General features: G+C 47.1%; 1 protein-coding gene across 5 annotated transcripts in view; it reads right to left on the bottom strand.

Annotated features, from left to right (window-relative positions):
• Positions 1–2414: 2414 nt before the first annotated feature.
• LOC139265159 (calcium-binding protein 39-like) overlaps positions 2415–14697 on the bottom strand; it is a 128399-nt gene continuing 116116 nt past the window's right edge. For 3 of the 5 annotated variants that reach the window (XM_070882075.1, XM_070882073.1, XM_070882077.1), the window contains 5 exons: positions 5511–5679; positions 5357–5416; positions 5170–5235; positions 4852–4995; positions 2415–2714 (listed from right to left, as the gene is read on the bottom strand). In XM_070882075.1, the coding sequence (XP_070738176.1) occupies positions 2526–2714; positions 4852–4995; positions 5170–5235; positions 5357–5416; positions 5511–5679 (628 nt within the window). In that variant the 3' untranslated portion in view covers positions 2415–2525. The remainder of the gene's footprint in view (positions 2715–4851; positions 4996–5169; positions 5236–5356; positions 5417–5510; positions 5680–14697) is intronic. The other 2 variants (XM_070882074.1, XM_070882076.1) reach the window with 2 other exon arrangements.

Below are 14697 nucleotides of genomic sequence, written 5' to 3'. Positions count from 1 at the left end.
GCTACTCATGAAAAGGACACTTAAAACCAGACTCTCGCTGATTCACCCCAACCTGCATGATCAGGTAGAGAGCAGGCGGCAGCAACAAAATGTAAACAGTGGTCGCGCCACTGTGTCACGGGAAATTGATCTGAATGACCCTGTGTATGTGCTAAACTATGGACATGGTCCCAAGTGGATCGTGGGCACGGTGATAGCTAAAGAAGGGAGTAGGGTGTTTGTAGTCAAACTAGACGATGGACAAGTTTGCAGAAAGCACCTGGACCAAACGAGGCTGCGGTTCACAGACTGCCCTGAACAACCCACAGCAGACACCACCTTTTTCGAGCCCACAACACACACCCAAAGAATCAACAACACCACGCCGGACCAGGAAATCGAACCCATCACAGCCCAGCAAGGCCAGGCTCACCTAGCAGCCCTGCAAGACCAACAACACGCCAGCCCAGCGAGGGCACAGCCAACATACCAGAACAAACATTTGTACCGAGGCGGTCCACCAGGGAAAGAAAGGCTCCCGACCGCCTCACCTTGTAAATAGTTTTCACTTTGTCTTTGGGGGGAGAGTGATGTTGTGTATCTGTAAAGCATGCACTCCCATGTTCCACCACCAGGGAGCGCATCCCCTGAAGTCCCAATGGATCCCAGTATCCCTTGGGAGCACTGTATATAAGCTGGCCCCTAAGGCCTGTTCCTCACGCTGGAGTGTCTTATTAAAGACTGAGGTCACTGTTACTTTAGCCTCCCTGTGTGCAGTCTCATCTGTGTTCGGAACACAATACCTTTATTCCCTTGTCGCTCAAAAGTCTGTCTGTCTCTGTCTTAAATATATTCAATGACCCAGCCTCCACAGCTCTTGATTATCCACTATTGGGATGTTTTTAGTGTCTTCTACCGTGAAGACCGATACAAAATATTTGTTCAACGTCTCTGCCATTTCCCTGTTCTCCATTATTAATTCCCCAGTCTCATCCTCCAGGGGACCAACATTTACCCCCACCCCCCATACATAAGAAATAGGAGCAGAAGTAAGCCATACTGCCAGCATCCCCGCACCCCACCACCCCCACCCCCAAGTCTGCTCCGCCATTCAATATGATCATGGCTGATTCTTACACAAAATCTCAATAGGACAGAACCTGCTCTCTCCAAAGCCAACAGTTATAGATCTCTTTCCCCCCCGACCCTGTGCCCCTCCTCCCCCCTCCCACCGATTCCCGGTCCCATCTTTTTCTCCCCTGCCATTTTCCCTCCCGCTCGCCACCGACTTAGTTGTAACTAGGTTCCAGGACTCTGCCACTGGCAAATCCACAAACACATTTTGTATTAAAATGTTTTAATTTGCTGAAAAACAATTAAATTGCTTGAAATAAACCTGAAAGGCACAGGTGCAAAATATAATCTTTAAAACAAAGTGTCAGTACTTTCGCACTTGTTTTTTGACCCTGAAAAGGTTGCCTGTGCTCAAGTGGGAGCAGCCAGTGATTTTACAAGTAGCTGCCAATCTACAAACGCTGCTCCGAGCTTTTGACCTCAGGATATGCCTATTTAGCCCATTTTCCCAGAGTACCTGGGTTGTGGTCCCGATGGGACTTCCAGATTAAACACAGCTCTATCTCCACAGCTAAACAGCACCTCAGTACTCCAGATGTCAGAGGAGCTTGGTTGTGATAATTCAGCCGTCAAATAGCGTGCCAAGACTCACCCACCAATGGCCATTTGTCTAATTATCAAAAGGTGACCTGTGCCCATTTTTATACAAAGCCCTGCAACATTTAACCTGTGATACTACAGCATCAATCTTCAAAAAAGATTCTGATAAATCAACCTGAAACGTTAACTGTTTCTCTCTCCACAGATGCTGCCTGACCTGTTGGGTATTTCCAGCTTTTTCTGATTTTAGTTATGATTTGCAGCACCCACTGTATTTTGCTTTTGCTCCAGTGTGGCCCTCTGTGGCTGACTCTTTAGTTACTAGTTAGAAATGCAACGAGTAACAGACATGGGGTGTGCATGTGAACTTTAACCTTGTGTGCTTGCTTTTCACCGCACCATTTTACCAACAGAGTACGAGTGTTGAGTGCTTTAATTCCTTGCATACTGAATGGTGGTCGATGTTTGAGAAGTAAATACACACATGTGAAGTACATTTACCTGCATGACATTTTCTCCTAAAATTAGCGTATGTGGTTAAAATGGTGTCATCGTCGCCTCACCACCGATTTTTATTGGACGACACTGGCCTAGGAGCAGCCAAGTACTTCAAAACCTGTGTGGCCTGCGCATCCCAGTCTGGCCACAGATTGAAATATCTGCAATAGGTTATGGTTCACGGGGAGTGATGCATGCTACAGATGTGCTGTAAACCCAGGTGTGCAAAAAGAACAAATTCACATTCCACACTAAAAGAGCACTTCAGGTCACAAACAAAGCATTTATCTGCTGTGCCAGTTACACAGCTTTAGTCCTTGTGTTCATGTTTGCTCAACACCTTCATTCCCATGCTGCATTTATGGGAAACCAAGTTAAGTAGCCACTGCTGCAGGCCTTTTTAAATCTCGTATCTGCTTGATCAAATAGGTCTTTTCATCGCAAAACTGTTCATCGTCCGTCCGATCAGACTGAAACTTGCTTAGGAACTCAATCAGCTTACTTTGATTCTTTAACAGGATATCCAAGACTGGTTGGGTTTTGCTGGGATTTGCCACAAAAACCTGTTGGGGAAAAAAAAATTACCACAATTAATAAAACAGCAACAGTGCATTTATACAAAGTGAAACTCTTTGACAAACTTTGTTGCAGTTCGGTAACTACTGATAACCTTTCTGATAGAAACTGGTTATGGTTTATTTATTTATGGCAGTAACTATTTGTACTGCACTTTTTTTTGAAGACCTCAGGCCCCGACTCTCTTCAACCGCTCGTGCCCCGAGGACTCGCTAGGCCCCAAAGCCAACCCCCCACACCCCCACTTCCCCACCTCTCGGGGGGCCGAGAGAGAGAGAGAGACACCCGGGGGTGGGGGAAAGAGAGAAAGACGGGTGGGGAGGGGAGAGAGAGCGAGAGTGAGAGAGAGGCCGGAGGGAGATAGGGGCTGGGAGAGAGAGAGGCTGGGGGGGAGGGGAGAGAGAGGCTGGGGGGGAGGGGAGAGAGAGAGAGGCTGGGGGGATAATGAGAGAGACTGGGTGGGAGAGTGAGATGGACTGGGGGGGGGGGGGGAAGAGTGAGAGGGACTGGGGGGAGGGTGAAGGGGCTGGGGGGGGGAGGGTGAGGGGGCTGGGGGGGGGGAGGGTGAGGGGGCTGGGGGGAAGAGTGAGAGGGACTGGGGGAGGGGAGTGAGAGAAGCTGGGAGGGGAGGGGGAGAGTGAGAGAGGCTGTGGGAGGGGGGGCGGAGGGGGAGAGATGGAACTCGGGGAAGACGGATCATGTTCTTCCAACCCCCTACAAGGGACATCGTTGGGTATCCAACACTCACTATTCACTTCATACCTAATTAACCTGTTAACAATCCTGCCCCATCTATGGTTTTGGGGGACGGGGGGATGGAAGGATGCACTTGGACTGGGGTAAGGCACTTTGGCCCTTGCTGTCTTCTGGGGAGCTCTGTCCTCTCTCACTTCAGGAAGTCAAAGTGGATCAAGTTGCAACTTGCAAAGTCAGTGAGACCCTGGCATGGGCGGTCCCAGTTACACATTCCAGTGAAACTTCAGGGTGTGGTTTATCCTCCAAAGGGACCAATCATAGACAAAGGGTGGGGCATGTTGGCCATTTTTGCAGTACAAAAAAGCGGGATCTCTATAGAGGGCTTGAATTTAAGCCGGCTGCAATCCTGGCATTACGTGGAGATCGCGGCTGCAGGGGGAGGGTATCGAATCTGCACAGGACTCCCGCCTCCGGCCCCCCCCCCACCGTACACCCTGCGTCACTACCCCGTGGACACCCTCTATCCTCCTCCCCCTATCTCCCCGTTACCCCCCCTAAACAGCCTGTGTTCGCGTCTGCCCCCCCATGCCACCCCATACCTGCCCACGACACTCCGTACCCCCCGCCCCGCCCACAACACCCCATACCCCCCCTCCCCCAGCCCACGACACTCCGTACCCCCACCCCGTCTCCCCCCGACACCCCTGTGCAGTCAGGTCAGTGACCAGGATAGAGGTCAGCCTCCATAATCCAGGGGTACTCACCTCTCCTCAGAGTAGCCAGCTCTCACACTGACTGTGGAATCACGACTCGGAACTTGTGCTTTAACTGCACTGGGCCAGAGAGTGAGCACATCCCTGTAAAGGAATTTCTTCTCCCAGAGGGTTGTGAATCTGTGGAATTCTCTGCCCAGGGAAGCAGTTGAGGCTAACTCATTGAATGTATTCAAATCACAGATAGATAGATTTCTAACCAATAAGGGAATTAAGGGTTATGGGGAGCGGGCGGGTAAGTGGAGCTGAGTCCACGGCCAGATCAGCCATGATCTTGTTGAGTGGCGGAGCAGGCTCGAGGGGCTCGATGGCCAATCCTGTTCCTAATTCTTATGTTCTTATGTAAACTATTTAGACCACAGGACCTCACACTTCCTCAAAGGAAATCTTAAAATGGGAATAAATGATTTTTGTAGCCTCACAGAATTCTGTTGGCAAATTCTTTATTCCAGGAATTCGTTCCCCTTTATTACTTTTTAAGAAATATTACAGAAGTGATGTCCTTTTCATCTCCATTTAATCAAATTATTGTATGTTTTCAAATGTAGGTTTGCACGATCCACTCGCTCAGGAATATGAAACCAATGTAATTACATTATCATAAACATGTCCTTCCGCTCAATGCTGGGTGAGATCACCAGGGGAAAGGGTTTACCTTGAACACGTGAAAAGCTTCAAACTGGATGTTTCTGCTTTTGTCCCTCAGTAAATTCATCATGAGTTTGAGGTTTTCCGGTTTGCTGATGTACTTTGACATGATGCTGTAATTATGTCTGTCCAGCAACAATTCCCCGAGAAGCTTTTGGCAAAGAGGCATGCAGTCAATAGAAAGCCCGAGCACGTCGAGAATCACTTTCATCATTTTTATTCCACCGTTAATGGAGAAGGTTTCAGCTGTGCAATGTTATACTGCCCAAGGCAGTGGTAGTGTTTGTCAGTGTAAAGGAATGGAACGAAGAAAGAATTCACGTACCTTCAGACACTGACGCTTGGTCACATAATTTTCAGAATGCAGCAGTTTCTCATATTCAATAAATATCTAAAAATAAGCCAAATTTCATGTCCATGCTTTCTACTATTGTATCTTCCTTTATTGTTTAAGCAGTGCCAAGATCTTTAATAACAGTAAAACATGAAATAGAATAAAGAATTAAACTTACTCTGTCATAATTTTTTTCTAAAAAATGTGCAGAAACAGGCCTGTGTCGGGTGAGCAAATCCTGAAAATATGTGTGAAATATCAGTAATTGTAAAGTGAATGAAACCGTGCAAGGTAATCTGCCACCCAACTGCTACTGAGAAACAATCATTTACCTTAAATGAAGCAAAGGCGTCCGAGGCGATGTCAAAAGTGGACAGTTCTACATATCTGAAGAAGTCATAAAACTGTTCTGAGTCGAGAATTATTTTGGTCAAAGGCTCATGACGGATGCATTCTCGCAACATAATGCCACAATTTAGTGCAATTTCAGGTGTCTCGTATCTATGCAACACAAAGCAATAGGACTTAAGTAATGATGATTTCCATCACTTTTAATTTAAACACTATGGCCCAGAATTTCCTGAAAGCTTATGCCTAAACAACCACCTAAATATGGTGTAATGCCGAATTTCGGTGCAAAAGTTCGAGGAAATTTGTATGACTTACGCCTGTTTTTACACTATTCCTAAATTTCCTTGATCTTGTTCGCTGATTCCGCAAAACCTCTGCCGAAACTATCGCTCATTAACATCACCCCGAACCTCGTCGACATCGCCCTGGCTCCATGTAAAATTGCAGCTCGTGCAAATTTCCTGAATTTACTTCAGTTCTGAACAGTGTGTAAAATTACAAAGGAATAGGAGGGGCCATTCAGCCCCTCGAACCTGTTCCATCATTCAATGAGATCATGGTTGATCTGCGATCTAACTCCATATACCTGCCTTGACCCATATCCCTCAATATCTCTGGTTAACAAAAAGCTATTAATCTCTGATTTAAAATTAACAGTTGATCAACTTGTATTTATATAGCTCATTTAACGTAGTGAAATGTTCCAAGGCGCTTCACAGGAATGTTATGAGATAAAACAATTTGACACCGAGCCACATAAGTATAAATTAACGCAGGTGATCAAAAGCTTGATCAAAGAGGTAGTTTTAAGGAGCGTCTTGGAGGAGAGAGAGGTGGAGAGGTTTATGCAGGGAGTTCCAGAACTTGGAGCCTAGGCAGCAGAAGGAATGGCCATCAACAGTTGAGTGATTATAATCAGGGATGTTAAAGAGGGCAGAATTAGAGGAGCGCAGAGATCTCGGGGGGGTTGTGGGGCTGGAGGAGATGATGAAGATAGGGAGGGGCGAGGCCATGGATGAATTTGAAAATAAGGATGAGAATTTTGAAATCAAGGCGTTGCTTAACCGGAAGCCAATGCAGGTCAGTAAGCACAGGGGGTGATGGGGTACTGAAGTTGCATGTTCAGCCATGAACTCATTGAATGGCGGTGCAGGCTAGAAGGGCCGAATGGCCTACTCCTGCACCTATTTTCTATGTTTCTATGTTTCTATGTGATGGGTGAGCGGGACTTGGTGTGAGTTAGGACATGGGACAGCGAGCACAGGGGGTGATGGGTGAGCGGGACTTGGTGCGAGTTAGGACATGGGACAGTGAGCACAGGGTGATGGGTGAGTGGGACTTGGTGTGAGTTAGGACATGGGCAGCCGAGTTTTGGATCACCTCTAGTTTACATGGCTAGAATGTGGGAGGCCAGGAATGCGTTGGAAAAGTCAAGTCTAGAAGTAACAAAGGCATGGATGAGGGTTTCAGCAGCAGATGAGCTGTGGCAAGGGCGTAGACGGGCGATGTTACGGAGGTGGAAATAGGCGGTTTTAGTTAGAGGGACTGGGGGGGGGGGGAGAGTGAGAGGGATTGGGGGGGAGGGTGAGAGGCTGGGCGGGGGAGGAGAATGAGAGGCTGGGAGGGGAGGGGGAGAGTGAGAGAGGCTGGGGGGGGGGGCGGGCGGCGGAGAAGGAGAGATGGAACTCGGGGAAGACGGATCATGTTCTTTCAACCTCCTACAAGGGACATCATTGGGAGTGGATGATACCCAACACTCACTATTCACTTCATACCCAATTAACCTGTTAACAATCCTGCCCCATCTATGGTTTTGGGGGGCGGGGGGATGGAAGGATGCACTTGGACTGGGGTAAGGCACTTTTGCCCTTGCTGTCTTCTGGGGAGCTCTGTCCTCTCTCACTTCAGGAAGTCAAAGTAGATCAAGTTGCAACTTGCAAAGTCAGTGAGACCCTGGCATGGGCGGTTCCAGTTACACATTCCAGTGAAACTTCAGAGTGTGGTTTATCCTCCAAGGGGACCAATCATAGACAAAGGGTGGGGCATGTTGGCCATTTTTGCAGTACAAAAAAGCGCGATCTTTATAGAGGGCTTAAATTTAAACCGGCTGCAATCCTGGCATTACGTGGAGATCGCGGCTGCAGGGGGAGGGTATCGAATCTGCACAGGACCCCCGCCTCTGGCCCGCCCCCCCCCGTACACCCTGTGTCACTACCCCGTGGACACCCTCTATCCTCCTCCCCCCACCTCCCCGTTACCCCCCCTAGACAGCCTGTGTTCGCGTCTGCCCCCCCCATGCCACCCCATACCCCCCCACGACACCCTGTACCCCCCGCCCACGATACCCCATACCACCCCCCCCCCGCCCACGACACTCCGTATCCCCACCCCGTCTCCCTCCGACATCCCTGTGCAGTCAGGTCAGTGACCAGGACAGAGGTCAGCCTCCATAATCCAGGAGTACTGACCCCTCCTCAGAGTTGCCAGCTCTCACACTGACTGTGGAATCACGACTCGGAACTTGTGCTTTAACTGCACTGGGCCAGAGAGTGAGCACAACCCTGTAAAGGAATTTCTTCTCCCAGAGACGGGTGATGTTACGGAGGTGGAAATAGGCGGTTTTAGTTATGCTGTGGATATGTTGTCGGAAGCTCATTTCAGGGTCAACTATGACACCAAGGTTGTGAACAGCCTGGTTCAGCCTCAGACAGAAGTTGGGGAGAGGGATGGAGTCAGTGGCTAGGGAACGGATTTTGTGACGGGGACCAAAAACAATGGCTTCGGTTTTAGAATTCAGCAAAAAAGGACCAAGAGATTGATTAAGAGGGGAAAAATAGAGTATAAGAGTAAACTTGCAAGGAACATAAAAAACGACTGCAAAAGTTTCTACAAGAATGTAAAAAGAAAAAGATTAGTGAAGACAAATGTAGGTTCTTTACAGACAGAAATGGGAGAATTTATAATGGGGAACAAGGAAATGGCAGAACAATTAAATAAATACTTCGGTTCTGTCTTCAAGGAAGAGGACACAAATAACGTCCCAGAAATTCTAGGGAACCAGGGGTCTAGTGAGCAAGAGGAATTAAAGGAAATTATTATTAGTAAGAAAATAGTGTTGGAGAAACTAATGGGACTGAACGCTGATAAATCCCCAGGGCCTGAAGATCTGCATCCCAGAGTACTAAAAGAGGTAGCCATGGAAATAGTAGATGCATTGGTTGTCATCTTCCAAAATTCTATAGATTATGGAACAGTTCCTGCAGATTGGAGGGTGGCAAATGTAACTCCACTATTTAAAAAAGGAGGGAGAGAGAAAACAGGGAACTACAGACCAGTTAGTCTGACATCAGTAGAAAGGAAACTGCTGGAGTCCATTATAAAGGATGTGATAACGGCACACTTAGATAATAACGGGATTAGACAAAGTCAACATGGATTTATGAAAGGAAAATCATGTTTGACAAACCTACTGGAGTTTTTTGAGGATGTAACTGATAGAATAGATAAGGGAGAACCAGTGGATGTAGTGTATTTGGATTTTCAGAAGGCCTTTGATAAAGTCCCACATAAGAGGTTAGTGTGCAAAATTAAAGCACATAGGATTGGGGGTAATGTACTGCCATGGATTGAAAATTGGTTAACTGACAGGAAACAGAGAGTAGGAATAAACGGGTCTTTTTCGGGGTGGCGGGCAGTGACTAGTGGGGTACCACAGGGATCAGTGCTTGGGCTCCAGCTATTTACTATATATATATATATATATATATATAAAAATATATATATATATACACATGATTTGGATGAGGGAACTAAATGTAATATTTCCAAATTTTCTGACGACACAAAACTAGGTGGGCTGTGAGTTGTGAGGAGGATGCAAAGACGCTGCAAAGCGATTTAGATAGGTTGAGTAAGTGGGTAAGCATATGGCAGATGCAGTATAATGTGGATAAATGTGACGTTATCCATTTTGGTTGGAAAAACATAAGGACAAAGTATTATTTAAATGGTGATGGCTTGGGAAGTGTCGATGTACAGAGGGACCTGGGTGTCCTTGTACACCTGTCATTGAAAGCAAACATGCAGGTGCAGCAAGCAGTTAGGAAGGCAAATGGTATGTTGGCCTTCATTGCAAGATGATTTGAGGACAGGAGCAAGGATGTCTTATTACAGTTATACAGGGCCTTAATGAGACCGCACATGGAGTATTGTGTGCAGTTTTGGTCTCCTTACCTAAGAAAGGATATATTTGCCATAGAGGGAGTGCAGTGAAGGTTCACCAGACTAATTCTTGGGACGGCAGGACTGTCGTATGAGGAGAGATTGGCCTGTATTCTCTAGAGTTTAGAAGAATGAGTGGGGATCTCATTGAGACGCATAAAATTCTGACTGGGTTGGATCGACTGGATGTGGGGAGGATGTTTCCCCGGCCTGGCTAGAACAAGGGTCACAGTCTCAGGGTACGGGGTAGGAAATTTAGGACCAAGATGAGGAGAAATGTTTTCACTCAGAGGGGTGAACCTGTGGAATTCTCTACCACAGAAGGCTGTGGAGGCCAAATCACTGAATATATTTAAGAGGGGGATGGATAGATTTCTCGACATAAAAGTCATCAGAGAGTATGGGGGAAAAGTGGGAATATGGTTTTGAGATAGAGGATCAGCCATGATCATATTGAATGGCAGTGCTGACTCGAAGGGCCTTATGGCCTACTACTGCTCCTATTTTCTATGATTCTATGTTTCTAAGGACGAGGAGGGATAGTTTGCTTTTGTCACAGTCACAAAGGATGTTATTTGTGACTTTGATGAGAGCTTTTTGGGGACTGTGGCAAGCGCGGAATCCGGATTGGAGGGATTCAAATGTGGAAATGCGGGAAAGATGGGCACGGATGTGGGAGGCGACAACATGTTCAAGGACTTTGGAGAGGAAAGGGAGGTTGGAGCTAGGGCGGTAGCTTGCAAGGACGGAGGGGTCAAGGGTTGATTTTTTGAGGAGAGGGGTGATGACAGCAGATTTGAGGGAGAGGGGGACAGTACCTGAGGAGAGAGAACCGTTAACTATGTCAGCTAACTAGAAAAGGAAGTTGGGTGATCAGCAGTTTGGTGGGAATAGAGTCAAGGGAGCAGGAAGTGGCTCCCATGGACAGGATGTGCTCGGAAAGGTCATGAGGGGGGATCGGAGAGAAACTGGAGAAAGATGTGAGGTCAGGGCTAGGGCAGGGGGCTTCCTTAGAGGAAGTTTGGCCTGGTGGGCTAGAGGAAGGAAGGGAAGAGGCAGAGGTGGCTGAACGGATGGTCGCAATCTTAGAAACAAAGAAGACCATGAGCTCCTCGCATTTATTGCCGGAAGTGAGGGTGGAGACTGGGGAGAGGGGTTTAAAAAGGCGGTTTGCAATGGAGAATAGAAGCCGGGGTTTTGTCAGATGAGAGCAGGACCCGATAGTGCTTTATGTGGTCCAGCCAATGGCAGTGAATGGCTGAACCAGTTACCCGCCATTTGTTCAAGTCTACGTCCCTTGGACTTAAGGAAACAAAGATCAGGGCTCTACCAGGCGGAATGGCCAGGGTGAGAGAGTAATTGTTTTAACAGGGACTCGGTCATCAAAAGTGGTGGTGAGGGTGTGATTGAGCTGATCGGTGAATGGAGGGCCAAAGGCTGGACAGTTGGGAGTTGAGTGCAGTTGTCAGAGAGTCTGAAGAGAGTTTTTTTCCAGGGGCAGATACACAAGGAGGTAGGGTTGGGGGAGGGGGGGCGGTTAGGGGGGTTGGGGGATGTGGGTGGAGAGTAATACGAGGAAGTGGTCAGATTTCGCACCAATTGCCATTTGCGGGACAGTTCCAATCTTCTACCTACCACCCTTTGTGTGTAAAAGTGTTTCCTAATTTCACTCCTGAAAGGACTGGCTCTAAACTTTAGACTCTGCCCTAGTCTGGTGGAAATAGTTTCTCTCTATCAACTTTATCTGTTCCTCTTAATGTCCTGAAAACTTCGATCAGATCACCCCTTAACCTTCCCAATTCATAGAATCATAGAATGGTTACAGCACAGGGGGCCATTGGACCCGTCGAACCCGTGCCGGCTCTCTGCAAGAGCACTTCGGCTAATCCCACTCCCCCGCCCTTTCCCTGTAGCCTGCAAATCTTTGTCCTTCAGGTACTTTCCAATACCCTTTTGAAAGATAAGATTGAGTCTGCCTCCACCACTGTTTCAGGCTGTGCATTCCAGATCCTAACCACTCACTGCGTAAAAATGATTTTCCTCATGTCGACTTTCCGGTGGGGTAGCTCTGTTAATAAAGGATGGGATCAGTGCGTTAGTGAGAAACGATATTGGCTCAGAGGATCAAGATGGTAAATCAGTTTTGGCGGAGATAAGGAATAATAAACGGGAAAAGTCACTGGTGGACGTTGTCTATAGGCCCCCTGACTAGCTACACTGTTGGACGGAGTATAAATGAAGAAATAATGGAGGCTTGTAATAAAGGAACAGCAATAATTATGGGTGATTTTAACCTTCATATTGATTGGACAAAGCAAATTGGCCAGGGTAGCCTTGAGGAGGAGTTCATAGAGTGTATCCGGGATAGTTTCCTTGAACAGTACGTTGTGGAACCAACCATGGAGCAGGCTCTCTTAGATCTGGTACTGTGTAATGACACAGGATTAATAAATGATCTCCGACTAAAGGATCCTCTAGGAATGAGTGACTATAACATAGCTGAATTTCAGATTCAGTTGGAGGGTGAGAAAGTTGGTTCTCAAACCAGTGTCCGAAGCTTAAATAAAGGAGACTACAAAGGTATGAAGACAGAGTTGGCTAAAGTGGACTGAGAAAATAGACTAAAGAATGGGACGGTTGATGAGCAGTGGCAGACATTTAAGGAGAAATTTCATAACTCGCAACAAAAATATATCCCAATGAGAAGGAAAAACGAAGAGAAGGAATAACCATCCGTGGCTAACTAAGGAAATAAGGGATGGTATCATATTGAAAACAAAGGCATACAATGTGGCCAAGACTAGTGGGAGGCCAGAGGATTGGGAAACTTTTAAAAGCTAGCAGAAAACGACTAAAAAAATGATTAAGAGAGGAAAGATAGATTCTGAAAGTAAACGAGCATGAAATATAAAAAGATAGTAAAAGTTTCTACGGGTACATAAGAAAAGAAAAAAGAGTGGCTAAAGTAAATGTTGGTCCCCTAGAGGATGAGACCAGGGAATTAATAATGGGGAACAGGGAAATGGCAGAGACGTTGAACAAATATTTTGTATCGGTCTTCACAGTAAAAGGCACTAAAAACATCCCAATCGTGGATAATCAAGGGGCTATAGGGAGGGAGGAACTTAATACAATCACTATCACTAAAGAAGTAGTGGGAAATAATTGGACTGAAGGCGGACAAGTCCCCTGGACCTGATGGCTTGTATCCGAGGGTCGTAAGAGAAGTGGCTGCAGAGATCGTGGATGCATTGGTTGTAATCTACCAAAATTCCCTGGTCCCAGCGGATTGGAAAACCGCAAATATAACGCCCCTATTTAAAAAAGAAGGCAGACAAACAGCAGGAAACTGTCATGCATCTTACATTATTATATATAACTGTATCCTAACATGCTATACATGACTGTAATAAGATATGACCTGTAACCACCAGCATACCTTGCAAGAGACAGGTATATAAGGACAGGTCTCAGGCAAGTGCAGCATTCCAGAGCTGTGAAATAAAGGTGCAGGTCCAGAGTGACCTTGACTTCACTACATGCCTTGTGTGAATCTGTACTGAGGGGACAGGACTTTACAGTGGCGACGGGTTACGGGATTACGGAATCCACAGAATGGCGAACGACGGATCAGATGAAAAGTACAATGCGGGAGACAATTGGGAGGACTTTATAGAAAGGCTCCAGCAAAGCTTTGTAACCAAAGACTGGTTAGGCGACGATAAGGAAGACAAGAGAAGAGCCCATCTCTTGACCAGCTGTGGCTCGAAAACATACGCTTTAATGAAGGATCTGTTGGCACCCGAGAAACCAGCAAGCAAGTCGTTTGAAGAATTGGGCACACTGGTAAGAGACCACCTGAAACCAGCGAGCAGCCTACACATGGCCAGACACAGGTTCTACAACTACAGATGCTGTGTGGGCCAGAACATACCCGCGACTACGTGGCGGAACTTCGGAGGTTGGCTAGTTCATGTGAGTTCTCCGATGAACTAAGGAGAGAAATGCTGAGAGACTTTTTCATTGAAGGAATAGGCCACGCAGGCATATTCCGAAAGCTCATAGAGACCAAGAACCTGACCTTAGAGACACCAGCACTGGTTGCATAGACATTCTTGGTAGGGGAAGGAGAAACGAGGTTGATTTACAATGCAGGTACGAAAACTAATGAAATATTGGAAGAAGTTCACAGCACTAAACAAGCTGCTACCCCCACACACAGACAAAACCGGGAGAACAGGCTCTCGACAGCAGGCAGAAGCCATCAAGCTGCTACCCCCACACACAGACAAAACCGGGAGAACAGGCTCTCGATAGCAGGCAGAAGCCATCAAGCTGCTACCCCCACACACAGACAAAACCGGGAGAACAGGCTCTCGATAGCAGGCAGAGGCCATCAAGAGCCACAGGAACGGCCGTTCACACATATGCGAGCAATCAACTACAAACTGAGAGAAGTTCAAGAGAGATCAGCCAGACGCAGCTCATTCTTTGGGAACTCTTTGAACAATGGAACAGGTCTGTGCTGGAGGTGTGGGGGTGGGCACTCGTCAAGGGGATGTCGATTTCAGCAGGCTGTTTGCAGAAATTGTGAATATACAGGGCACTTGGCCCGCATATGCAAAAAAACGGCAGCTCAGCTGGTATATGAATCAGATGGGTCGGAAAGCAGACCAGAAGATGGTGGGGACAGTACCCGGGACACCGGTGTACAGCGGGTTAACACGATAAATGGCCGCTGCTCCTACAACAGGATGCCTCCTATAATGATGAGGGTCCTACTCAACGGGATATCTGTCAACATGGAGCTGGATACGGGAGCGAGTCAATCTCTCATGGGCGCTCAACAATTTGAACAACTGTGGCCGCATAAAAGAGACAGACCAAAACTCACAAGGGTCGACACCACACTAAGGACCTATACCAAAGAAATCGTACCAGTCCTCG

Source organism: Pristiophorus japonicus, chromosome 6, assembly GCF_044704955.1.
Source record: "Pristiophorus japonicus isolate sPriJap1 chromosome 6, sPriJap1.hap1, whole genome shotgun sequence".
Taxonomy (NCBI): Eukaryota; Metazoa; Chordata; class Chondrichthyes; family Pristiophoridae; genus Pristiophorus; species Pristiophorus japonicus.
This window is presented reverse-complemented; position numbering and strand designations above follow the sequence as displayed.